Source organism: Pipistrellus kuhlii, unplaced genomic scaffold (assembly GCF_014108245.1).
Source record: "Pipistrellus kuhlii isolate mPipKuh1 unplaced genomic scaffold, mPipKuh1.p scaffold_m20_p_11, whole genome shotgun sequence".
NCBI classification, from domain to species: domain Eukaryota; kingdom Metazoa; phylum Chordata; class Mammalia; order Chiroptera; family Vespertilionidae; genus Pipistrellus; species Pipistrellus kuhlii.
This window is the reverse complement of record NW_023425416.1, coordinates 11,989,681-12,017,636: the sequence shown is the minus strand read 5'-3', so window position 1 is coordinate 12,017,636 and position 27,956 is coordinate 11,989,681. Positions and strand designations below refer to the sequence as shown.

The following is a 27,956-nucleotide window of genomic DNA, read 5'->3' as shown; positions in this document are numbered from 1 at the left end:
ATAGTACTAGAAGGAAATGCTACCTAGATTCCATTTGGGAGATAAAACAATTCAAGAGCTTTAACTGATTTGCATAAAGCCTCACTTTATGTGAAGGTCCATGCTGTAACTTATTGAAGGTATTAGAGCTGCTCTGGGGTGGCTTTTGAAGTACTAACTTTAGAACAACAATACATTCTGAGATGACAGTACCAAAGCATTTAAAAAATATATATATATATATATATATATATATATATATATATATATATATATATATATATTGATTTCAGAAAGGAAGAGAGAGGGAGACAGAGAGAAACAATGATGAGAATCATTGATGGGCTGCCTTCTGCACCTCCCCATCACCTCCTCCACCCCCACTGGGGATTGAGCCTGGGCCCCAACTGGGAATCTGTGACCTGGTTCATAGGTCAACACTTAACCGCTGAACTACCACAGCTGGGCAAAAGCATTTCTTTCAATTGAAGTGAAATTCATATAAAACCAACCATTTTAATGTGATTCCATTTCATTTAGTATATTCATGATGTGGTACAACCATCATCTCTAGTTCCAAAATAGTTTCATCACCTCTAAAGGGAACCCCTTATCCATTAAGCAGTCACTTCCTACCCCTCCAGTCTTGGCAACCTCTAGTCTGCTCAATGGATTTCCCTATTCTGGATATTTCATATAAATGGAATCATATAATATGTGACCTTTTATGTCTGGTTTCTTTTACTTAGCACAATGTTTTTAAGGCTAATCCATGTTGTGTCAGTACTTCGTTCCTTTGTATGGCTGAATAATATTCCATTGTATGGTTATGCCACATTTTCTTTATCCAAATGGATATTTGGCTTGTTTCCACCTTTTGGCTATTTTGTGAATAATGTTGCTGTGAACATTTGTGTACAAGTTTTGTCTGGGCATGATTTCAGTTCTTTCAGTTATTTAAGGTATTAGAGCTAGCTGCTCTGGGGTGGCTTTTGAAGTACTAAAAAGTGGTTGCGGGGCCATGTGGATATTGCGTTTAACTTTTTGAGAAGCTGCCAAAATGTTTTCCACAGTGGCCACACAATTTTACATTCCCACCAGCAATGTATGAGTTTCAGTTTCTCCATATCCTCACCAACTTATTTTACATTTTAAAAAATTTAGTCATGGAAGTGAATGTGAGGTGGCATCTCGACCAATGCATTTCAAAGTTGCTTAGTCCAATCAGTTATGTTGTTGCAGTCATGAAGTAGATTATTCACAATGGATTATACAACCCCCTATATTTTTTCCAGCTAACTTCTCATCTTTAGCAATTCCTACTTTTATAAGCTTCTGTGAAGCTAGAAAGGTCTTATTGCTTCTTTTAAAAAGATGCAGTTAGAAAAACATTACACACACACACACACACACACACACACACACACAGGCAATCCCAAAGCCCTGGAGTGTAGTAAATAAATTAGAAGTCTATGATAAAAGGAACAAAAGTGGGTCTACTTCAGTGATTTCAGAGAATAAATTTGCTTACTAATGTTAGCTTTTAAATGCTTTAAGCATGTTCCATTGTTACCCACCACTCTTAAAATCCCAATTTAGGTACTGAGTAGCAGCAGATGGCATGAATGCCTAAATATGAATTCCTGAGAAAACAGCTGTGTATGGCTGAACATACCTTTCCAAGTTGTAATACATAATCATAAAAAATAGACTAAACTTTGACTTTTAAAAACCTTACATTTTGAAAAGAAATCTTAAGTTCAAGATAAACTTAAAAAAAAATATTGAACTAATATGACTTTTTAAATTATACTATGCCTGGTTGGTTGAGGGATTACCTATGAACCAGGAGATCATGATTTGATTCCTGGTCAGAGCATTTGCCCAGGTTGCCAGCTCCATCCTCAGTAGGGGGCGTGCAGCTGGTCAGTGATTCTCATCTATGTTTCTATCTCTTCCTTTCCTCTCTAAAATCAATAAAAAATAATTTTAAAAAATTATATGTTCGCCAAAACCAGTTTGGCTCAGTGGATAGAGTCGGACTGCGGACTGAAAGGTCCCGGGTTTGATTCCGGTCAAGGGCATGTACCTTGGTTGCAGGCACATCCCCAGTGGGGGGGGTGCAAAAGGCAGCTGGTCGTTGTTTCTCTCTCATCGATGTTTCTAACTCTATCCCTCTCAATTCCTCTGTGTAAAATCAATAAACATATTTTTTAAAAATTATAATATGTTCTATTTCAGGATTAATTTATCAGTATACAAGTCCTTTTTCTATTATGGTTTTAACCTTACATTTTATTTTTAAAAATTATTTTTATTGGTTTTAGAGAGGAGAGGGAGAGATGGAAGCATCAGCGATGAGAGAGAACCATTGATCGCTGCCTCCTGCATGCCCAGAGCTCCACACTGGAGAATGAGCCCACAATCCGGGCATGTGCCCACACCAGGAATCCAACCATGACCTCCGGGTTCATAGGTCGATACTCACTCACTGAGCCACGACAACTGGACTGCTTTAAATTATATTTATATAGGACAAACAGCTATCATAGCTGTTTTCGTTTGCCATGTAAAAGTGTATTATATTGTGAATAGAATATTTTTTCCATTTTATTGCAAGCTAGTTATTTGCAATTCAGAACTTTTTGTATGTTTATAGCTAGCTATATTACCAGGCTCCATGGATAATTAGAATAGTGTGTGTGTGTGTTTTCAATTTTAGTTTATAGATTTCACTTGAGTCTTTAGCAATAAAGGAAAGAGAATTTCTCTTTCCCAATATTTATACCAATCATTTTATTGTTATGCTATTATTTGTTGAATTATAGTGATTGCAGACTCATGCTTTGGTCATGATTTTAATGGAAGTGGCTTTAGAATTATTTTTATTCTTTTTTGCTAACTCGTCGTTTATCATTTAGATATTTTTTACTTGAGGATTTTTTTTTTCTTAGAATTTTCACAATTTTCAGGATGTGGTTTAATCATGACAAGTTTATTAGTGGTGATCACTTAGTGATGTTTTCTTTTTTTAATTTGTTAATGGGAATGATTTCTCTTATAGATCTCCCAGTATTGAAGCTTGTACTAATATATTAAATTCTAGTTGTTCAAAGCATAAAAAGAAAACCATAAAACTATAATATGGAAAAAATATTTTGTTGTTAGCCATCTTCAGTGTATTGAATCATATGGAAGCCAAGTGTTAAAATTAACATTTTATTTATATAATTTATTTTTTATATAATTTTTTATTTATATAATAGTCCTTAAATTGCAGACCTCAAAAATACTAAATCTTTCAGTTGGCTGCAACCCCTCAATATAACTACCGTATTTTTCGGACCATAAGACGCTCCGGACCATAAGACGCACCAGTTTTTAGAGAAGGGAAATGAAGAAAAAAAGATTCTGAAACAAATAGTGTCCTAAAATATTTTATGTGCATTAAAACCCAACATCACAGTCATAAACACATGTAATCAACCATGTAAAGTAAACAGCAGCATTTAGAACCATTTTAGAGCCGGGCAAGCACACAGAGACCACACAGAGCCGGGCAAGTAAAAAAACTTTTTTTTTAAAGTGTATGTGTAGGCTATATTTGGACCATAAGACACAGGGACTTTTTCCCCCCCACTTCTGGGGGGGAAAAAGTGCGTCTTATGGTCCGAAAAATACGGTAATTAAGAGATGGATTCATTCCGCTAACAACTAGTTTGTCAAAATCCATGTTCAGTCTAGCTAGTTTTGCTTAGTGAATAGAGTGTCAGCCTGCAGACCAAAGGGTCCTGGGTTCAGTTCCACTCCAGGGCACGAACCTCGGTTGCAGGCTTCTCCCCGGCCCTGGTCGGGGCTTGTGTAGGAGGCAACCAATTGATATGTTTCTCTCACATCAATATTTCTGTCTTTCCCTCTATCTTCCACTCTCTAAAAATCAATGGAAAAATATCCTGTTTTCAAACTGAATCATCTCTACCTTTTGTTCATTTTGCATTGATTGTATGTCAAAGGGTTTATATAATGCAATCCATTTTGCCCAGTACTCACTTTAATGATATCCTAGGATGTTAATGTATTAAAATATTCCTAGTTTGCATTTTTGCTGATTTCATCTCATTTTGTTCTATAATTGAAAATGGTTTAGTAGGGAATTGGATAGCCTTTATTTATTTAGTTGCTTTCTTTTATTGAATGACCAATACACAGATTTTTAAAATATTGCCTATAATCTTTATTTCCTCTGTGGAATAATTTGAAGAAATGGTGTATCCAGAGATATAATTATTTAGAAATAGCTGGCCCTTCCTCAGAAAACCAGAGTGAAGTATATCGTTTTAAAGGATATCAAACCAAAGACTATTTCTGAAGCTGTAGAATGTTTAAGTATTGCAAATAACATTTTTTAAAAATATATTTTATTGATTTTTTACAGAGAGGAAGGGAGAGGGATAGAGAATTAGAAACATCGATGAGAGAGAAACATCAGCTGCCTCCTGCACACCCCCCACTGGGGATGTGCCTGCAACCAAGGTACATGCCCTTGACCAGAATCAAACCTGGGACCCGAGTCTGCAGGCCGACCCTCTATCCACTGAGCCAAATCAACAGGTTAGGGTGCAAATAATATTATTACATTACTGTTTATTATATACCTAAAGAAATCTGGCTTTTTGCATCCTGGCTTGTGTACTTTTTCTTCCAAAATAAAGAACCACATGATGCTTTGGCTTTTCAATCTAAAATTGATCTATTTTCTCTTTAAGGACTTTTTGTCCCTGCATGTCAACTGAATTGGCAAGGATTGGCCCCAAAAAGAAACCTTATAGTACTCATCAATTTGTCAATTAATGGACATTTGGATTGCTTCTACTTTTTGGCTTCTATGAATAAAACTGTACATTTATGTTCAAGTTTTTGATTGGACATATTTTCATTTCTCTTGGACATATATTTAAAAGTAGAATTTCTGGACCATATGGAAAATGTTTAACCTTTTAAGGAACTGCCACACTTATTATCCAAAGCAGCTGCACCATTTTGCATTCCCACCAGCAATGTATGAAGAAGTTCCAAGTTTTTCCACATCACTTTGGTTACAGCTATCCTTATATGAAGCAGCACTTCACTATGGTTTAAATCTGCATTTCCCTGGGGCTAATGATGTTCAGCATCTTTTCTGTGTGCTTATCGTCCAGTTGTATATCTTCGGAGCTCATTTAAAAAAACTGAACTGTGGACAAGCAGATGGCCAATAGAGACATGAAAAAATGCTCAACATCATTAATCATCAGAGAGATGCAAACTAAAACTACAATGAGATATTACCTCACACCTGCCAGAATGATTACCATCAATAAATCAATAAAAATTGCTGGCGAGGATGTGGAGAAAGGCAACACTAGTACCCTGCTGGTAGGAATGAAGATTGGTGTAGCTACTATGGAAACCAGTATGGAATTTACTCAAAAAATTAAAAATGGACCTACCATTTGACCCCGTATTCCCACTTCTAGGAAGTTATCTTAAGAAGCCAAAAACACTAATCAGAAAGAAAACATGCACCTCTGTGTTCAAAGCTTTATTTACAATAGCTAAGATCTGGAAACAACCCAAGTGCCCATCAGTAGATGAGTGGATAACAAAGCTGTAGTACATTTACATAGTGGAATACTATGCAACTGTAAAACGGGATGCCTTGCCATTTGCAAAGCATGAGTGGACCAGTGTGCGGGAGCAAAGAATTTTTAGTAACCACCAGAGGTTTGTTCTGATTACAGCAACCAGCACCCCGCCTTGGTCTGGCACCACCGCTCACCTGCTTCACTATGCCGGCACCCGCCTTGTTCTATGTGCACCCCCTGGTGGTCAGTGCACATCATAGCAACCGGGTGTTCGATTGTTCTGTTCCACCATTTCAGTCTATTTGCATATTAGTGTTTTATAAATATAGATTAGGTTCCACTTGGAAATCATGTGATATTTGTCTTTCTGGTTTCCCTGAAAATAAGACAGTGTCTTATATTAATTTTTGCTCCCAAAGATGTGCTAGGTCTTATTTTCAGGGGATGTCTTATTTTTCCATGAAGAATACGGTACACATTTATTGTTAAATGAAAATAAAGAAAATTTATTACCTGTATACGGTACGGTAGTATGGTAGTTGTCAACACAAACCAGACAAACTGTGAATCCTTTAGTATCAAGAATTTACTCATTCAATGACAATCATGTCATCATCTTCTGGAGCATCATCATAACAATCCAATTCCTGAATTTCCTGGTGAATTTGTGACTCCATTTCTTTCAGAATCAGTGGACCAAATCTCATGTTTAGCCTGCGGGGGGGGGGGGGGGAAGCTTATGTTCGGGGGATGCCTTATATTTCACTCAGAAGGAAACCTGTAAGTAGGTCTTATTTTTGGAGAATGTCTTATTTTCAGGAAACACAGTAGCACCGGCCCTGCTCGCACCTGCTGCTGGCACCGGCCCCAATCACTCTGCGCTGCCAGCGGGTGTGAGTGGGCCTGGCGCCATTAGCACATGGAAACGACAGCAATGGGAGCGAGGCTGCTGGCAGACAGGGGACCAGGGGTCGTGGCAGGAGGGGCCAGGTGGGGATGTGGAGGATGGGCCAAGACCCACCCCTGTGCCTGCTGCAGCTCATAGTTCCTTTCAAGGTACACGAATTCGTGCACTGGGCCCCTAGTGAACCTAATAAACTGACAGATAAAATAAGTCCAAAGGCAAGGAACAGACTGACATATCTCAGAGGGGAGTAAGGGGAAGGGGGGGGGGGGGAACAGGAGAGATGGGAAGAGAGTAATCAAAAAAACTTATACACATATATTCATAACCAATGGCCTGGGAGACGGAGGGGTGGTGTAATTGGGACATTTGTAATACTGTCAACAATAAGAAATAAAAATTTGGTTTGTTGAGGGTTTTGTTTAGCAGATCCCTCTCCCCACCCCCCCCTTTTTTTTTTTTAAATCATCATTCCCTCATCTCTTCAGGGCTATCTGGGAGACAAACCTGGCTTAATACACATTCTTAATTAGTGACATTCAACCCAGCCTTAAAAAACAAACAAACAAAAAAACCACTGCCAGCAAAGTACTAGCCCAGTGGTCGGTAAACTGCGGCTTGTGAGCCACCGTTTGCCACTCTTGACTAATAAGTTTGCCAACCAGTCATATACCACCATTTACCTCTTTACACACAATATGCCACAATTGCTTGATCCTCACAGCTTCTCACAGCTTCCAACCACATTGAGTGTTCTAATATTTCTTCAAAATAGACTCGCTAAGGCCAAAAGCACTTCTGTGCACGGGCCACGAAGTTTCAATTGCACTGTACGTGGTATTTTGTGGAAGAGCCACACACTCGAGAGGCCAAAGAGCTGCATGTGGCTCGTGAGCTGCTGTTTGCCAACCACTGGCTTAGTGGATAGAGCATTGGCCCGAAGGATCCAGGTTTGATTCTGGTCAAGGGCACATGCCTGGGATGCAGGCTCAATCCCCAGTAGAGGGCATACAGGAGGCAGTCAATTAATGATTCTTATTTTTGATGTTTCTCTCCCTCTCTGAAATCAATAAAACACAAAGGCATATATTTATTAGTACAGCTGCCTTAATCTTTACCTGAGTCCAGATTGTTGCTTTTGCTATTGTCGATTTCTCACAATCTTTGTTACTAGACTATAACCACTTAAACCTTTTAGTTTGTGAAAATAACTAAGGTAAAGGGAACTTTGCCTACAAGTAACACAGTAAGAAACAAAAGCAGCCAAGTAGCCTTCTGGTAGTGGTCACTTTAAGTTAGGCACCTGAAGGACATGCCACAATGTATATGCTAAGAAAAATTTATCAAGAATCCACTTGTGGCCAAGACCAGTTTGGCTCAATGGATAGAGCGTTGGCTTGGGGACTGACGGGTCCTGGGTTCGATTCCAGTCAAGGGCATGTACCTTGGTTGCGGGCATATCCCCAGTAGGGGGTGTGCAAGAGGCAGCTGATCAATGACTCTCTCTCATCGATGTTTCTAACTATCTCTCTCCCTTCCTCTCTGTACAAAATCAATAAAAAATATTTTAAAAAAAAAATAATCCACTTGTGCCAAAATGACTCTCAGGAGTAAATTTTAGAACCAACTTCTAAATCAATTTGATATATTAATATAGCCTTTAAAGTAAAATATTGAGATGACCATAATGAGATTAAGAATATAAAGCTAGTATTTCATTCCTAACATTTTCCTAAAAATAACTAAGCAGATTATAAACAAATCCTGTATGGGAAGAGTTCTTGGTGTGCCAATACTATCCCAACACTACCAGTAACTGCTGAACCTTGAAAAAGGTAAACTGCTGGTGGTAGACTATTTCTAATCACTTATTCAGACTTCAACCTTTCTGAATAGGTAATCAGACTCTGGACCTGGTTAATTTTTCCCTATAACAGATCTTCAGATAATGTTCTTGCAGATTTACCAACCATTTACTCTTTATTAGTCAATATAAGTTTTCATATTAATTCTACCAGTTGGTAATTCATATTTACATTAAAGAAACATGTGCAGAAGCCAGTTTGGCTCAGTGGTGGAGCGTCGGTCTGCGGACTGAAAGGTCCCGGGTTCGATTCCGGTCAGGGGCATGTACATTGGTTGTGGGCACATCCCCAGTGGGGGGTGTGCAGGAGGCAGCTGGTCGATGTTTCTCTCTCATCGACGTTTCTAGCTCTCTAGCTCTCTCCCTTCCTCTCTGTAAAAAAAAAAAAAATCAATAAAATATATTTAAAAAAAAAACATGTAACATGACACCAGAAAGCATAAGCACTTGTTTCCAGTGATGTCAAAAGTGACTTTCAGCCCTAGCTAGTTTGGCTCACTGGATAAAGCGTCAGCCTGCAACTTTTGGAAAGCAGTAGATACTGTATTATTATAGAATATAAAATCACCAGCTAAGCTTTCACCTTAGGAAATCAGAAAATGAGGAGCAAACTAAATCTAACCTAAGCAAAGAAACAATAAACCAAGAATAGAAATCAATGAAATTGAAAACAGAAAATCAACAGAGAAAATCAACTAAACCAAAAACTGTTTTTTTTTTTAAAGACAAGTAAAATTGATGAGCCTCCAGTCTAAGAGGACACACTTCAGGAATGAAAACTGGGACATCACTAGATTCCATGGACTTTAAAAGAAAGTTTGATCTCAGTAAATGTTATAAAACTTTACTATGTGATATAATTCTGTACATATGCTAAAGAAAAACTGCAAGTCTCAGTGAATGAAACACTGATGATCTGGAAAATTAAGATAACATTTCACTTAAATTTTATTCTTAATCAAGAATATAAAAAGTGAAGGGGAAAACCACAGAAACAAATTATCAACTATATCACAGAAAAGCAACTGAGTGGTTAGACAATAGACAATGGGGAATATTATGGACAGAGAGAAAACAGATAATGGTTCTATCCTCAACTCTGCTGCTAGTTGGCCTTTAAGAGAACTACAATTCCTCTTCAGTTTCTCTATTAACATACTTATTTGCCAGAATACTTCTTAAATCTAGGAATATAATCAATTGTTCTATGTATAATAGAGGTCACAGAGACCTCTTATTGATTGACCAGTAATCAGTTTAACATTTGTGTGAACAATAAGAATTAAATCTTTTTTGTTGATAATCCTTACCCGAGGGTATTTTTTTCCATTGATTTTTAGACAAACTAGGAAAGGGGAGTGAAAAACATCGATGTAAGAGACACTGATTTGTTGCCTCCCACACTTGCTCCTAATAGGGCTGGTAAATCAAACTTACAACCCTGGGCACATGCCATTGACTGGAAATCACTGGAGATCAAACCCTAGACTCTTCAGTGTGTACAAGCCAGGGCAAGAAATGAATCTTGAGAGTATAAAGTATTTCATAAAAAGTACTACTTATGGCCCTGGCTGGTTTTGCTCAATTGGTAGAGCATTGGCCTACGGACTGAAGGGTTAAGGGTTCGATTCAGGTAAAGGGCACATGCCCAGGTTGCAGGCTTGATCCTCAGAAGAGTGTGCAGAAGGCAGTCGATCAATGATTCTCTCTCATCATTGATGTTTCTCTCTCTGAAATCAATAAAAATATATTTTTTAAAAGTACTGTATATGTCAACTAGTCAGGACAGTGATAGTGATTTTGCTTGATCTATTACAAAAAACACCAGGGAAAAGCATTTAGGTATTATGCTTTTAATTTATACATTTTTTTCAAGTTTATTCCTATTTGGGGGGGGGGGGGGGATTCTCAATTTGATTTAAAAAACTAAAAAAATTACCCCGACTAGGGAAGAAGTAAAATTTTGGGGGGTTAAAAACATACCAAGTTAATGCTTTCTTTAAAAAAAATAAAAAATAAAAAATAAGCAGGGTGAGAGGATGTCTTGCTAATCTTTTTTTTAAAACCCATTACGTGATAATTAAGAAATTTTAGTTTCTTAATGCAGTCATTTCCAACAATGGTAGTAGAACACAATTGACATTGTATAAATTTTCTATACTCTCTTTCTTTGACTTTGCTTAATTTTAAAAATTAATACAGTGGTATTTAACTGTGATCCTACACTGAACCTACTGAAGTTTAATATCTCTTGAACCCCATACTAGATCTTAGTTTTAACCAACAAGTAATGACATCTTTCTTAAGTGGAGAGAAGAGAAAATTCATCTGTCGGGCTAGGAAAGTTGCACTTACATCCAAGTGACAGTTTAAACACAAGCTTTATCCCAGTAACCTGTTTGACAATCATCAACTGCTTAATTCCAATTTCTTTTCACCTGAACCAGTACTTTTTGTTGTTAACAATTCAAAACTATATGTAATTTTACAAGCATGTGTTTGGTTTTGAAAATTTCAATCCACAAATTTACCAAAATATATGCAAGCCATTAAGAATCATAAGAAAGCAAAATTTATAAAATACAAATAACTTTAGACTATATAGACTAAAACTAAGTTATTTATAAGATTACCAAGTGGAGTCCCTAATAACTTAATAGTTAATGAGGTATACACCTTTATTGCCTTATTAACAAAAACTTAGTCACATGTAATCTCTCTGCAGTTCCAAAATTTGTAAAGCTAAAAAGAAAAGTGCTGTGAACTTTTTTCTTCTATGTAGAAAAGCAACATCACTAAGTCTATGTATTCTGCCATGAAACAGCACTTATGTACTGTGTCAAAAATGGTATTTTATCAAATAAAATTAAATTTTAAAAGTTGCTTCCCCCCCACTCTGTCATACACACAATAGCAACCCAAACTTTATTTTCAATTTAAACAATTAATAAAATTCACTGGGATCTGTATTATTATTCAGTGTCAAGTATATAAATCAACTTTACTAAATAAGAAAATCCACTTCAAACATCTTTAAAACTCAAAAAGAACACACACAACTATATATTTTATCATTTTATTAGGAATAATTCCAAATGGGTTATGAAGAAAACTTATTCATTTGAGTTTGATGAGTTTTCCAAAAAATCTTAATGAAGATATGTTCACCAATAAACAATAAAACATCAGCAGAACTATCATATACTGGGCAAAGAGTCAGGCTGATACCAAAAGCAACATGCAACATAAAAAAGATACAATATAAAGAAAGACAATCTGCTGGATATTAAAAATCATCTCCATATGAACTCTTTGCTACCAGCATAGAACTAATTAGCTATTGAATCCAAACCACACCAAGGTAAGTTTGGCTGATGGAAGCCAGGAGTCATAATGGGGGAAAGGAGGGAGGAGTAATAAGTTCCTCAGTGCAAGAGATCTCAATAGTGTTTTGGAGCATTTCCCTGGCTGGTACAAGCAGTATTAGAAAATCTTTTTGGCAAGGGAGGAAAATAAATACAAATGGAATGCTACATTTTTATTTTTAAATCAGCAGACTGTCCCAGGAATGATAAAGGTATCAGTAAAGTAGCAAGGGGATAACTTTAAAACATTATTTTCTGTGGGCTCAAAAAACATTTAAAACGGATTTATTTAAAGGTGTCACAATAGCTAAGTCCAGGCATTTAGGCTTAAGAAAAGTAAAATTACAAGAGGGCACTTTTTTACCCCCAAGTTAAAGATAATTTCTTTAAAACCAAGCATATTGCTAAAGTGCAACATTATACTTGGTAAACAATAATTGGCAACAAAATAAGTTTAAACGCTGTAATATTCTGCCCAAACCAGTCCCAGATACTGTTTAATAACCAAGATGAAAACTAATTTTGTTGTAACAAGCCTAGACAAATTCTATCCAACATGTCCTTGATTAGATATCCAGTTTCATTTAACGTTTTGAAAGCTCATTTGACAGCCAGTCAAGTCCCTCATACAGACCAGTTCCTTGTGTAGCACAAGTGGCTTGAACATACCACTACAAAGAAAAAAAACACAAGAAAATATGTGATTAACACGAGACTATGTATAACACAGAGTTTAAAATTTCTGAATCAAATAATTATTTCCCCCAATTGTTTAGGGGTATTATTTAGTCAGCAGGTTCTAGAAACATACAGGGGAAAAAAAAGATACCATAAGCCTGGCGGTGTGGCTCAGTGGTTGAGCATCAACCCATGAACCAGGAGGTCAGTCAGTTTCTTTCCCAGTCAGGGCATATGCCCAGGATGCAGGCTCCATCCCCAGTAAAGGGCGTGTTGGAGGCAGCCAATTAATAATTGTTATCATTGATGTTCTATCCCTCTCTCTGAAATCGATTTTTTTAAACAAAGGAAACAAAATGCATAAAACAATAGACATAAATGAGTAAATAGTGTTTTACATCTCAAATGATTACTTTTATATTTAATGATCTCAGTAACTGTAAATTGGGAGTTCTCTCATAATTCTTGCTTCTCAAAAAACTCCTCTTACATTTAAATCTGCTTCTACCCACACATTAAATTTAACCAACTATCTACTAAATATAAAAAGCACATTCATGGGAAGATTAGTAACAAATAAACTACCCACCTATTCCTTATAACCCTCTTATTTCCCTTTTTTTTTTTAATTCAGAATTTAGGAGGCAAAATTTTTAGAGTATGGGCTTGTTGATATTTTTAGAGACATGCTTTTCAGATAATTTCATTATCTTTAGTCTTATGCAATCCAAAAATTCTACTTTTTAAAATTGGCAATGAATCGTTTCTCTAATAACTATGTACTGCCATGAAAAGTTACAAATAAAAAGGACTTAAGAGTGCAACAACACAGAAAGTATACAATCTTGCCAACTATTACTACCAAAACATTTTAGAAGGCTGAGAAAAGGCATTAATTTATATCATAGCATTTTTAGAAAAATCTAAATCAGCCTGGAACATCTCAATCAGTCTTTACATTATTGCCACAGTACAGTATTTGACTTGCTGACAAGCTAATGAAAAACTATTGTAAAGCCAAGCCACACTAATAGTTTGTGATATGATGTTTATATACAAAACTGCATGTTGTGTTTTGCCGATATTTAAATCACGGATATAAAATAAGCTGTTAGAGAATATTTATTGTAATTTTAAATTCAAAACTTAGATAAAAGCATTGATGAGAAAGGAACATCATCTATAGGCTGCCTCCTGCACGCTCCCTACTGGGGTTTGAGCCCACAATCTGGATATGTGCCTTGACCAGAAATCAACCAGGAACCGTCTTGGTTCCTGGGTCAACACTCAACCTCTGAGCCACACCAGCCAGGTGCCGCACAAGCTTTTGTATTATGGTACAAAACAATATTATCTAAAATATGGCTCCTAAAAAACAAATTACAAATTATTTGTTACAGTTATTTAAAAGATATAAAATTTAAAATACCAGTAATTTTTTAGTATTACAATTTACAGCAGTTTTCTACTGTTTAGTATTTATCAATACTAAACATTTTGAGGATAAAGTTAACAAATATTAAATAAAATATATTTAAATCTTTGGATCCTTAACAAATATTTGTTAAAAGTTAAAAAAATGGAGAAGGTATCAGCATTTTTTAAAGTAAAACTAACACATTTATAATAGTATGAAATAAAGCCTGAAAGGGGTCATATTTGTGTAAGCAAGAGTAAACTATAGTAAAATAATGTGTTCATTATCTGCTCAAAGGGGAAGACTAGTTAATAAATTTTTTAAACTAAATACTAGCTAAAACAATTATTCTAATAGTCAAGAAGTTCATATAAACCAAATACTTACTGTTCTGTTACGAAGAGACTGAAGACCTAATTTATCTGTCATTTCACTGATGGCCATAGCATTTGGCAAATCCTGTTTATTTGCAAAAAGCAGCAACACTGCATCTTGCAACTCATCTTCCTGAAGCTGAAAATAAAAGCAAAGACATTAACAACTGTACAGCCAAAGGACTTCTGTGCGTGCATATGGGCCTAGCCAGCGGCCACGGACAACAGGGGGGTGAGGTTCGGGATGGGAATGGGGGGATGAGGACAATTATGTGATACTGTAATCAATTAAAAAAAAAACACACAACTGTAAAACTGGAATTCAATTATTGTAACAAACTAGCTAAAACACAATCTTCCTATATATATTATTAAATATCAACCCAATTTCTCTACATAAAGTTAGGGTATTCCTACAACTTAAATCTCTTATCCTTCAGTTGTGGATTTTTCCCCAGTACTTAAATATATTTGTATAAGTATACCTGTGCTATTTTTTAAATGTTTTTTTTTATTTTATTGTTGACAGATTACAGATACCTCCCGTTTTCCCCTTTGATACCTTTCCACCCAGTCTCTACTCCCTGAGACCTTCATCCAAACTACTGTCTGTGTCCAAGTGCTATGCATAGACGTATTTAAGTTCTCTGGTTTATCTCTTCTCATCCTCCCTCCTCTCACCCTGAGATATGTCAGTCTGTTCTATACCTCCATCTTCCGGTCTTATTTTGTTGGTACATTCATTTTGTTCTTTAGATTCCACAAAATAGGTGAGATCATGTGGTATTGGCCTTTCTCTGACTGGCTTATTTCACTTAGCATAATAATCTCCAGTTCCATCCATGCTGTCTCAAAGGGTAAGAGACCCTTCTTTTTTACAACTGCGTATTTCATTATGTAAATGTAACAGGTTTTTTGTTGTTAATCCCCATCCAAGGATATTTTCTCATCGCAGTATGAGAGACATAGCCACTGGCTGCCTCTGGCACATGCGCCAACCTGGCCCGGGGATCGAGCCTCAAACTGAGGCAGGTGCTCTGGGCCTGAATCAAACCCAGAACCTTCAGTCCGGAAGCCAACAATCTACCGACTGAACCAAACTGGCTAGGGTGTAACACAGCCTTTTTTTTTTTTTTTTTTTTTTTTTTTAAATCAATTCCTCTACTAATGGGCATTTGGGCTGTTTCCAAATCTTAGCTATTGTAAATAATGCTGCTATGAACACAGAGTTGCATATATTCTTTCTGATTGGTGTTTCAGGGATTTTAGGATATATTCCCAGAAGTAGGATCTTATCCTTCAGTCTTTAAATCCAGAGCAAATAATTATATGCCTTCAAGTAAAGCAAAACTTTTTCAAGCCAACTATGCTATACTCCATTAAGGTTAAAACATTTATTCAGCCTTCATGATCATTCATTGAAGGTAAGACTGACAAGGACAAGAAACACATATGGCAATAAATATTTATGACAGGATCTTATGGTACTTAGTAGTAGAACTATTTAGATAATGATTCTTTTTGGACTTTTATCCTTTCCAGCCAGCTGAACTAGACAACAGTGGGACAATACAATTATTAGAGATTAACAATATCATAAAAAATGCAAGAATACCACCAAAAGTAGAAAGCCAGTAAAAATGAGGTTCTGATATATGATACAATATGAACCTTGAAAACTCATGCTCAGTGAAAAGTAACAAAAATTTTAAAAATTCACAAAAGAGCACAGATTGCATGACTCCAATTATATGAATGTCCAATAGGCATATGTTTATAGACAGAAAGATTAGTAAATATCAGAGCTGGGAGGGTGGAGAATAAATATGTTCTATAATTTCTTTATGGGCCAATGAAAATGTTCTAAAATTAGACTGTGGTAATGGCTGTAACATTCTGTAAACAAATAATCACTAACTTGTGCATTTCAAATGAGTGAAATTTATGGTATGTTACTTTTATTTCAAAACTATTTACAAAAAGTGTATAAGGGGTGATATGTAATTCACCAGACAAAAACAAACAAACAAACAAAAACACCCCAGCAGTTACTTAATTACACAAACACTGACAAAATGGTTTTACAGATTACACTTGTTTTAGGAGCAATAAGTGAGAATTAAGAACTCATTTCAGTAATCGTTTTATGGCCATAATTTGAAACCATGGCAAGTTTCCTCAACAACCTCACCCTGCACTGGTTTTTTAGCAATACAGACAAATGAAAACATTAATTCAATATGTGGCCAGGCCACCAAAATCCTACTAACTTCCCTAGGATTCTTTATCATGGTTACTATTACAAAACATTTCAAAGTATATATTGTAGGCACAATATAGAAAAAAACAAAACCAAATGACCTTAGGAGCAAGGAATCTGAACCAGCATCCCTCCCATAAAGTATCAAAACTACAGATTTTATACCTATAAAAGAGTGAACTAATGTAAATATCCTCTCAGAGATATGCATCAAAAGCAGTCATGGAGCATTCTAAAAACAAGCTGGGCTTTCTGAAAACAAGCTAGCCTACTGAAGTAGTTTCTCTTGTGTGTGTGTTTTTTAAAAAGCTCTATATGAGATTTTTATATGCATTTTTTTCTTTATTAATTAAAGTATCACATATATGTCCTTATCCCCTCCTTTCCCCCACACATCCCAGTCATGTCCTCACCCCCTGGTATCTGTGTCCATAGATGCCTTCTTTAAGAACCTGCGATGACAGTTCTTTCTGCCCTAAAAAGTATCACTTGTGTAATCTAATCACAGTTAAAAATGTGCCAACCACTAACATCACCATTGTTACCTAGGAATAAATGCATCCTGGAAATCTCAAATTTAAAAAAAATATTCTTACCATTTTTTGCAGCTCTTCAGCTCCTTCCTGAATTCTTTCACGATCATTGCTATCTACCACAAAAATAAGACCCTGAAAAAAAATTGTTTAAATAAATTATGAGTTAAATTTAAAGGACACACTAAATATAAACACAAGCATAAGCAGCAAAACTGTATCAAGAGGTAAATGTTGAGAAGAAAATGTCCCATTATTTAAAAAAATAGAAAAAGAGCAGGGCTCTAAGTCCTAAAAACAAATTTGAGCACTATTTTTTACTTTAACATTTGAAGTTATTTTAAATACAAATAAATGACCCTCTTAACCAAATGGAATCTTTTCTCAATTGGCTAAGACTAATTTACCCCATTCCATTCCTTCCCTATGCCCTTGTATTTTAAGTGCAGATAAGTTTAAGTAACAAAATGGCTGCAAGTGGGACAAAAGGAAAAAAATAAGCCAAAGATTCATAAACTTACTAACTGAACTTATTGAAAGGAGTACAGTCTGGAGAGAGAGAGAGAGAGAGAAAGAGAGAGAGAGAGAGAGAGAGAGAGAGAGAGAGAGAGAGAGAGAGAGAGAGAAAAGAGGCACGTTACAGCAGTTTTTCTGATTCATCAGGAAAAAGTAGTCTTGGTCCAAAATGTTGTCCACCAACTCAATCAGGGTAAGGAAGTTTTAAGCAAAATATATAAGCAAAATATATCTAAAATTCATGGTTGACTTGATCAAACAAGAAATACTTAATAAAAAGGAAGGTAGTAATCATTCTTCACAAATATTAAAATTTCATACTACAAAAGAAATGGAATTGGGAAGCAGTTCGTTGAATTGGTTTTTCTAAAAAATTTCAAATAGGAAAATCTAAAAAAAATTTCAACTTGGAGGGCAGATTACTTTTATAGCTCTATTAAAATCTATTCCTAGTAATACAAAAGTGATTACTTTGAATGTTCTCATAACTCTGATCACAGAGTATTTATGATCCTTTGTCACTTTTATCACAAACTGTCTTATTACTTATGTAAGTAACTAGATTAAATCCACTGAGCACAAAGGTCTAAATCACTTTGTATCTACTCCTAAGTATTACATTGAGTTTGCCTGGGTACTTAATAGTAATTTTAGCCTATGGTTGTTAAATGACATAATATCCTTTTGATCTAGCAACTTTCAAACCCATTTTCTTTATGTCTGTAAGAAGTCATCCTTTTTACATACATTTCTTAAAAACTGACTTTAGAGAGTAAGGGAGGAGAGAAACATCAATGATGAGAGAAACATAGATCGGCTGCTTCCTGAACACCCACTACTGGGGACTGAGCTCTAAACCCATGCATGTGCCCTGATAGGGAATAGAACCCTGACCTCCCTCTTTACAGGCAGATGCTCAACCACTGAGCAACGATGGCTGGGTGGAAACAATCATTTTAAACATCCTACCCTTTGAAAAAAACTTTTGGTACTATGAGAGCCAGTACGGCACAGTATAAAGATACCCAAATTCAGATCTCAGCACTATTTATTAGTTATCCCCCCTAGAAGAGTTAATACCTTTAAAACGATTTTTATTTTTCTGTACTATCAACCCATTTTTATTGTTTTAAAATATAAGTAATGCTAACAGTCCCAAAATATGAGGGATAATTATTAGAAATAAATTTTAAGTTATTCACTTCCTTGGACAGCCTAGAATCAAGAGTGTTGAAAAAGTAAAATTCTAAAGATAAGTCTGGCTATTATAAGATTACTTAAATGGCTAAATATTTATTTAATTGTTTAGAACAAGATAATTGGAATTATCTAGTGAGGGAAGAGGGATTTACTACAATAAACACTGTGTCCTGGGTTGTTAACACAAGTTAACATCATGGCATAATTAGTTTCTTTTAAATTTTACAGCTGAAAGAACTGGTCAGGAGTGCTGGCAAATCTAGCTGTAACAGCTTAGCTGTAATTATCAGGTAACACATAAAGCTTTCTCCAGCAGGCATCAGGTTGCTAGGAAGAAGTACTTGGACTTTTGATTTAAGATGATCCAAAGAGGTCAGGGATGGATCTAATCTCAAATTAAGACCTTGTAACCAACTTGTACAGGCTGGGAGGCCCCTAAAACGGGCATGGCAGGGTATCTCTTTGATAAGTACGTACACCCTGGGAGACGGTGATGAGAGCTAAGCCTTAGTCTGGCTGCCCACAGCCACAAGTCACCAAAGCAGTACATGCATGTTGGAGTTACCTTTCTTATTCCATAACTTGTACCAAATCATTTATTCATGTCTTTCATTTGTACCATTCCTTCAAATAAAATATTAGGTACTCCCAACCCCCAAAAAAAGATCTCAAAGTAAACTACCAAGCATGCTAAACAAATCCAGAGATAAAACCAGGGCTCCCTTGGTTAAAAATTATAAGGCTTACGATTAACGAAGTTTTCCTTCAAACATAATTTTACTTCAAAAACATGTTCCCTAAATTAAATACCTATGACTTACTTTAAAATAATCCTAAAGATGAAGTACATTAGAGGAGTACTGATTAAACAATTTAGCCATATCCTAATAATTGAATTAATATGGGGGTTTCTGATGTTACTCGCTCTCCTTTTGGGTATATTTGAAAATTTCCAAAACAAGATTTATTTTTAAAGCAAGTGATTCATCAAAATATCTTTTCTAATCACAGCTATGCTAATGAACAGAAAACATTCTAATTTTTTCAATACATTTGTATTGGTTTCAGAAAAGATGGGAGAAATGGAAACATCGATGATGAGAGAGAATTATTGATTGACTGCCTCCTGCATGCCCCCTATTGGGGATAGAGCCCAAAACCCAGGAATATACTGACTGTGAATCAAACCATGACCTCCTGGTTCATAGGTGGATCTCAACCACTGAGCAACCGGGCTGGGAACATTCTAATTTCTAAATAAATAAACAAGGTACTTACTTAACAGGACATACTATTTAAGCCTGGTTGCTAGGGTATTCACTGCCACCTGGTGGCAATGTACCTCACTTGTATACAATGTTATGAGCTGGAGACCAAGAATAACTACTATCTGCAAATCTTAAACATATGAAGTGCTTGTTAACATCACACGTTACTTTGGAAACACAATAGAGTCGGAAGGTTAAATAGAAAAGTAGAGCAAGAACCAGCTCTCCAGTCTTAGGTAAGTCCTTCCAAGCTTCAGTTTCCTTACATATAAGAGTAAGACCAGAGCAGTGGTTTTCGAGGGAGCAATTTAGGTTGTTGCAATTGGATTGGGGGAAGGAGGGTGCTCTACTGGCACCTAGTAGGTAGAAGCCAGAAATGAAGGAGGGTGCTCTACTGGCACCTAGTAAGTAGAATGATCTTACCATGTGAAGGAGAGCTCTCCCTTCACCCAACAACAGAATTATTCTGCCCGAAATGTCAACAGTGCTGCTGTTGAATTACTCTGTACTAGAGCCTTGCTCAGCAAAGATCTCAAACAGCAGCATCGGAACCACTACCTGGAATGTGCTAGACTAGAAACCTTAGGTGTTACCTCAGCCAGGCCCCAAAGAATTATCTGTATTTTAGCAAAGACCCAGATAATTAATAGGTACATTAAAGTTTGAGAAGCACTACTAATGCCTAGTTTATATTCCCAGAAATTCTGATTCAAGTGATCTGGAGTTATGATCAGGACTTTGGGATTTTGAAAGTTCCCAAGTTACTCTAATTTGCAGCCAAATTGAGAACTTCTGCTCTAATGTTTCTTCTATGTATTATTTATACACACTACACAGTAATATAAAACTATCTTACAAATCAATAGGGCAAATTAACCTTAATATATTATTGTAATGCTTTCTTTTCTTTAGAATTTTTAATCCTCACCTGAGGATTTATTTTGATTGATTGATTGATTAATTGATTGAGGGAGAGAGGGAGGGAAGGAGGGAAGGAGAGAGAGAGGGAGGGAGGGAGGGAGGGAGGGAGGGAGGGAGGGAAGGAGAGTGAGAGAGAGAGAGAGAGAGAGAGGAACATCAATAGGTAACTTCCTGTGCACATCCCAACTGGGAATCAAACCAGCAACCTTTTAGTGTAGGGAATGATGCTCCAATCAACAGAGCCACAAAGCCAGGGTTGTAATGTATTTTAGTAAACAATTAACTGGGGTAAATGAAGAATGATTATCTTACATTCATTAAAAACTATAATGACAGAAAATTATAGTATCTTACTTTCTAGACTAAGAATGAAACCAGTAGATATACTGCTGAAACAGCTAATTCAATCTTTAGAATAACTCACAAACACTTAAAAATATTACTATGACAGCTATGTAACTCTTCCACTCAGTAATTTAGCCTCAAAAGCTTGAGTTCACTGACGAATATGGCAGTGATAAGAAGAATGCAAACTCATAGAGTAAACACCAACAGCCAGTTAAACAGTAAATATTAACATAAACTTTAGAGCATGAAACCTATAAAAAAAAGTTATAAAAAATGTATATCATTCCTTACCTGGGTATTCTGGAAATAATGCCTCCAGAGAGGCCTTATTTTATCTTGACCACCAACATCCCATACTGTGAAACAAATATTCTTATATTCTACTGTTTCCACATTAAAACCTACAAAGAGAAAGACCAAAAAGACTGTTGTGCACAATGTCATTAAGAATTGTGGAATTATCTCAGAATTGCCATTATAGTGGAATTATCTCAGAATTGCTTTTTTTAAGTCCCACTAAATAATCACCAAACTTAAAAACCTGAGTTATAATGATGAATGCATGTTATTGTACATCTGTTTAGACAGAATGTACACCAAAAGTGAACCCAAAGGTAAACTATGGACCTCGGGTGATTATGATGTGAAAATGTAGGTTCGTCTATTGTAACAAATGTATCATCACTCTAGTGAGTGATGTTGACAATGGGGGAAGGAATAATTTGGAATACCTCCCAGTTTTCCTGTGCAACTAGAACTGCTCTAAAAAACAAAGTCTTTAAATATAAGGCAGTTTCAAAACTGAGCTCTATTCTCTTTCATTTATAATAATCACCTGTAAAATTTCTTACCAATGGTAGGAATGGTGGTGACTATCTCCCCTAACTTCAGTTTATACAGAATGGTCGTCTTGCCAGCAGCATCCAATCCAACTAGAAAAGACATCACAGATTTTAAATCTAGACCAAAAGCACACACTAAGAAATTATTTTGCAACAATATATAGTTTGAAAGCTAAAGTTGACTGGTCAAGGCACAAATGAATTAGAAATAAAATTATCTCATTTCTGATTTCCAAAGGCAATACTTTCTACAAAAAGTGTTGCCTTTTCACTTTTTCTTTCTAGACCTAAAGAGAGAGCATGTAGTAGTGAAAAGAAAATAGTATCTGGCTGATTCAGGCAATAATTTCTAGATTTGCTTTGCCACAAACTAATCAAGTGCCTATAAACAAATCACATTAGGAAACTAAAGCCAGAGGAATTAGCTATAAAGTAAGGACACTGGATCAGATAATTTATGATCTCCAACTCAAGTTTGTATTATCTCTATGATCTCTTACCATTTTAAAAAACACAAATTAGAAGTTGAATCAGAGAATACATAAGAACAAGTGAATCAAGAACGAACTTTAAGATTAGTAAATTCAATACTACCACTTTAAATGACTTCCAAAGGAAGATAAGGCCAATTTTACTCTTACTTACATTCATTTCAACATCAAATGTGCAGAAATGAGAACAAAAGACTGGTTAATATGAGTTGTAAAAATGACCCTATCATAGTCATCAACACGTCTAAATTCTTAAAATGCTTCCTAGGGACATATACAAGTGTGGAAGAATGTGCTTGGTTTCTGAAAAAAATTATTATTAAAACAAGAAGTCATGTACTGGCCAGTTTGGCTCAGTGGATAGTGTAGGCCTGCAGACTCAATGGTCCAAGGTTCGATTCTGGTCCAGGGCTTATACCTTGGTTGCAAGCACATCCCCAGTGGGGGTGTGCAGGAGGCAGCTGATTAATGTTTCTCTCTAATCCATGTTTCTAGCTCTCTCTCACTCTCCTCTCCTCTCTGTAAATCTCTCTCTCTCTCTCCCCCATACATACATATATATATATATATATATATATATATATATATATATATATATATATATAAAGAAGTTTACAAAATAGTGCAACCATAAGGTTTTTTAAGCAACCACAAGTTATTTTTAAAATAAAAACTATGACAATATTTAAATGACTTGCAGCCACATAGAAGTTTCTAAAATCACAAAGATATATGCAAACCAAAAGTTTTTTAAAAAGATATTTCTATTGAAGATTTAAGGTGCACACATTAATGTTTACCATCATTTAAAAATCATTATATAGGTCTTCACTCAAGAACATGTTGGTCTAACAATATTGTGCTATTTTAATAATTTCTTGAGTTTGTACTTCCTTAATATTCCAATGTTTGGCGATGAGACTTCTCCACAAAATGAAAACTATAGCCAATTTTAACAAGCCAAGATAAGACTCTAATCTGTACAGTCCAGTTATGTCCTCCCTCCTCTCACCACCATAAACAACTCACTGTATTGAAAGATACACTGGAATTACTTGTTCTCCTTAACTGGACCCACACTTGGACAAAAGTGTTAACAGCAGCAAAACTAACCCCCAAAATTTTTGTCAACCATTAAAAAGTTTGTCTACCAAACTGTGGCAGCAAGAAATATTTATATTTTAAATTAAGCTAGATTTCAATTATCTCAACTTGGAGGGGGGAAAAAAACATGCAGAAAGGAAAAATTAGGAAGTAAAATTTCAGATATTTTTCTTTATTGTTTCCTTTATCTTTCAAATTTTATTACAAAGAAGCTTGAAATACAACTTCATAATAATTTAACATTGAATGTTTACTGTGTTCCAACAATATCACTAGGTGATTCCATCCATTTTTATAATTTAATCCCCACTTCCATTTTTCAGATGAAGCATTTGAGATTCAGTATTAACCCCCACAGTCACAGGAATAATAGAGAACAGATTAATTCAACCTCTGGGTCTTGTGGAGAAATTAAATCCCTCATACTAATGAAAATGTAAAATGGCATAGGAAAATGTAAAATGGCATAGGAAATGTAAAATGGCTGCTTTGGAAAAGTTTGGCAGTTCCTCAGAATGTTGAACATAGTTAACATGACCCAACAATTCCACTCCTAGGTATTTATTTACTCAAGAGAATAAACATGCCCACACAAAAACTCACAAGTGTCCCTAACAGTATTATTTGTAATAGCCAAAAAGTGGGACCAACCCCATTTCCATCAAACAACCCTATTTGAAAATGCAGTATATGTATACAGCAGAATTATTGTTCAGTCATAAAAAGGAATGAAGTACTGATACATGCTATAATATAAACCTAGAAAACATGATGCTAAGTGAAAGAAGCTAAACACTAAAGGTCACATACTGTATGACTCCATGATACAAAATATTCTAAGCAGGAAAACCCACAGAAACGGAAAGTAAAATAGATGAGAGATTGCAAGAGGAATTGGGGGATGGGGCAATGACAGACATTTTGGAGGTATGGGGTTTCTTTCTGGCCTGATGGAAACGTTCTAGAATTGAGAGTAGTGATTGTTACACAACTTTGTGAATTTACTAACAACCACTGAACTGTACATTTTAAAGGGATGAATTACATGTTTTATAAATCACATCTCAATTTTTAAATTAAAAACAAAACAAAAACACCTAGACTGATGCCAGAGCTCTCAAATAGTATTTGTACACTGCCACTCTGCCTTCTGATTCTTCTGGTGGACACAATCTATATTAATATTTTATCTAATTGCTCAGAGTTTGACCACCAGAGGATCCTTCCTCCTAAACCTCTCTGGTCCCCCCGCCCCAAATAGTCAAAATATAAGGGAAAGGCAGAACCTAACTTTTAGAAAGCAACATTTTCAGCTTTTCAACAGTCAAGAACTTGCAACTTCAAAGAATAGAATTAGTAATTCCCCTATGAACACATTGGTGGTTTTCAGATATAAACAAAACGTGAGGATCACTTACTGAAATTATGTATTATCAGGTCAAGATATGTTGATCCTACGTAAAATAGTACAATGAAGGGCTACAGGAAAGATAAAAGTTGGAAACTTTGAACTTAAGCTCATATTAGTTAAGGAGCTATTTCTCCTTGAAGGGGGAAAAAAACTACTATGACTGACGAATTTCTGTTAATCTTAGTTTATTACTTTAAATCTGATATTGTTTTTAACTAGTTTACTGCAAGCTGTAACTTCAATCAAACACCTTTTTAATTTACTTAAATTTTTGGGAGAGTGGATATAGGAATAAAATTTAAAATTCTCCACAGTAATTTGGCAAACCAGACTCAGTAGCTAACTGGTATCTTTTTAATTTTAATACTTTAACAGAGGCAGACATCTTGACTATCTATTATTTATGCTTTCATTCAGAAAGCTGAACAAAAATTTCTAAGAATTATCAAAATTCCAAATCACCTATTTCTATATCCATCATATGGTTACACTTCATCTGATGAGTTACCATAAAAGTTGTTCTTGTGACTGAAGTATTTTTAACCAAGGAACCTAATTATCCTGAAATTATAATACAAAATAGTAGCAAACCTGAGTAATAACTGAATTACCAATCACTACTTCTACACCCTGCACAAATGCTTTCCATCAGTTTTGAGTAGAGGAAGAAATGCTCCTCTAATATAGTAAAAATAGGACAGTAATTACAGCATAATTCTACTATTCTTTTCCCTCTTGTAGCCATCACAAAGATTAAGGAAATGAGGAACAACAATTTACTTCCAACAATCTTCAGGAAAAGGACCAAACATACATTTCCAGGAACACAAGGTCGTACTAGTTCATCTCTTTAAGGAACAGGCTGAGAATTAATTTATCACAGTCCAAAGTCCTCTCATTGACTTCCGATACTTATTTAGACTGCCATTTTTCAGTGTCTTTTAAAGCCTAAATAACATGCTTGTCCTCCTAAATTCTGTCTTCAAAAATGAAATTCAAGAAACACTTTGAAAGAGAAAATATTTCGATTTTCCTTTGTGATTGATTCAATAACAACTGTTCCGTGAATTGTGAAGAAGTTAGAATCTTAACAGAGAGGTTAAAAAAAGAACCAAATGTGTTTACCCTTAATCTTCATACACCTTGAAGTACTACTGAACCTTGCTTTGGAAAACTTTCAATGGTACAACTTAAAAATAATGCCTTAACCCTTTCCACTCTCTAGAAAACAAGGTAATGAACCAAGTTTCAATTTTAAAGTTAGAGGGGCACCTTTTAGCATTATTGGGGTCCATCCATGGAGCTTAGCTACAATGCAGATTAGCCACAGTACTACGGGGGAGGGGTTGCTTACTTCACTCAAATGACAAGTCCCTTCTCCCTCAGCTGGGCGAAAAATAACCCTGAAAAAAGCAGGTTTTCAAAAGCCTATTTCCCAAAAGAATTTAAAAAAGAACACCTTTGTAGTTACTAAGAAGGCTACCCTCACATTAAGCGTCATAAAGTTCAGTTACTGAAAACTTGTCATCGGCTTAAGAAAATTACTTTCTGAAAGTTTCTCCCCCCCCCACCCCTTACCCCCATTAAACCTAGCCAGCTGGGCTAATAAAATAAGACTACGAATAAAAAAAATCAGATTGAAAGCCAAAGAGAGTGAATCAAACACATTTAGTGTTTGAGAGTGACTGAAAGAAACATGTCATGAAAAACTCACTGTCCAGGGCTCCTAACGAGGAAAAGGAAAAATAGGAAGCGGAACGGAACCCAGCGCGAAGCAAAGTTGAAAGAAGTGAGCACAGAGGAGCCGGGTCCCTCCGGTGCCACCGCGCCGCGGCGGCCACTTCCGCCCGGCGGGCCCCGGCGCCCGCCCGCTCGCTCACATACCGATGGAGCGTGCGGAGTGGACACGGAAGGAGAGGGGGGAGGAGGGGGGAGGAACCGAGTCGCTCTGCCTGCCTCCCGGCCGCTGCCCACACCCGGGGAAGGGGGCAGCCAGATCGCATTCTCAAGAAGGGGCCCCGCCAGCGTCTTCTTTCCGGGCTCTGCAGGAACCCAGGTCGCTTCCCCCCTATCTCCGCCCAATCTTGTCGGCCGTTCGAGAAGACCAAGGAGAGGAAGCCAAATGCAGGAGGAGGAGGAGGAGATCTTGCCCGCGCCGCTACAGGGCCTCTCGGACAGGTCCTGGGGCAACCACCCATCCTTCACCCCATTGTTTCCCCTTCAGAATCCCTCCCGACCCCCAACTGCCGCCCCTCCCCCACCGCGGCGAAAAGAGGCGAAGCCGGGCCCCGCCGCCCCGCCGCCGCCGCCCCCCGACCCCCGCGCCGGGCTCCGACTCCGCTCTCGGCCGCTCACTCACCCATCAAAATGCGCATCTGCTTCTTGCCGAAGAGGCGGGAGAAGAGGGAGGAGATGGTGAGGCCCATGGCGGTGGCTGCACTCGCGATGGGCTGGAGCAGAAGGGGTTTGGTTGGAGCTTCCCCCGGCCTTCTGCCTTCACGCTCCCGGCAAAAACTGAGCGAGGTGGAGGGGCGAACGAAGAAAAGAGGGCGGCAGGGGGGCGGCTCGCAAGCCGGCGCGCCGGGCGACGCTCCGGGGCCGGGATCAGCGGGGCGCGTACCTCCTCGACGTCTGCCGCGGCAGCTCCGGCTCGAGTGTTAAGGCTTCGGCTGTGCCACGTCACTCGGCGGCCGCGGCGACTCCGGCAGCGGCCCGGCCCCTCCAACGCGGACAGAATCGCGTCACCGCCGGCCCATCCCCCCGCGCTTCCGGTGCTGTCCGGGCTACTGCGCCTGCGCACGGAGCGGAGCGGCCCGCTCTGCTGACGTGCATCTGCCGTCGCCGCCGCCTCCGGGAC

The 27,956-nt window shown here is 37.0% G+C and overlaps 1 protein-coding gene and 1 long non-coding RNA gene across 2 annotated transcripts; one reads left to right on the top strand and one right to left on the bottom strand.

Moving 5' to 3' along the window:
- Nucleotides 1-312: 312 nt before the first annotated feature.
- On the top strand, nucleotides 313-1,460 carry LOC118715096. The gene is made up of 2 exons (XR_004986771.2): nucleotides 313-941; nucleotides 978-1,460. It is a non-coding gene; the product is annotated as an uncharacterized LOC118715096 (long non-coding RNA).
- A 9,973-nt stretch (nucleotides 1,461-11,433) lies between these two features.
- ARF4 (ADP ribosylation factor 4) lies at nucleotides 11,434-27,868 on the bottom strand. Its single transcript, XM_036430769.2, has 6 exons — nucleotides 27,459-27,868; nucleotides 22,103-22,183; nucleotides 21,543-21,652; nucleotides 17,062-17,133; nucleotides 14,219-14,344; nucleotides 11,434-12,407 (listed from the first exon to the last, which is right to left on the bottom strand). Exons 1-6 carry the CDS (start codon nucleotides 27,523-27,525, stop codon nucleotides 12,321-12,323), a joined length of 543 nt encoding a protein of 180 aa, XP_036286662.1. The 5' UTR covers nucleotides 27,526-27,868; the 3' UTR covers nucleotides 11,434-12,320.
- Between the last annotated feature and the right edge of the window lie 88 nt (nucleotides 27,869-27,956).

Excerpts from the sequence above, each read along its gene's own strand:
- ARF4 (XM_036430769.2), bottom strand. The coding sequence starts at position 27,525 with ATGGGCCTCACCATCTCCTCCCTCTTCTCCCGCCTCTTCGGCAAGAAG. Across the intron at positions 22,184-27,458 it reads GCAGATGCGCATTTTGATGG|TTGGATTGGATGCTGCTGGC; the intron begins GTGAGTGAGCGG and ends TGTCTTTTCTAG. Across the intron at positions 17,134-21,542 it reads ATTATTTCCAGAATACCCAG|GGTCTTATTTTTGTGGTAGA; the intron begins GTAAGGAATGAT and ends ATTTTTTTTCAG.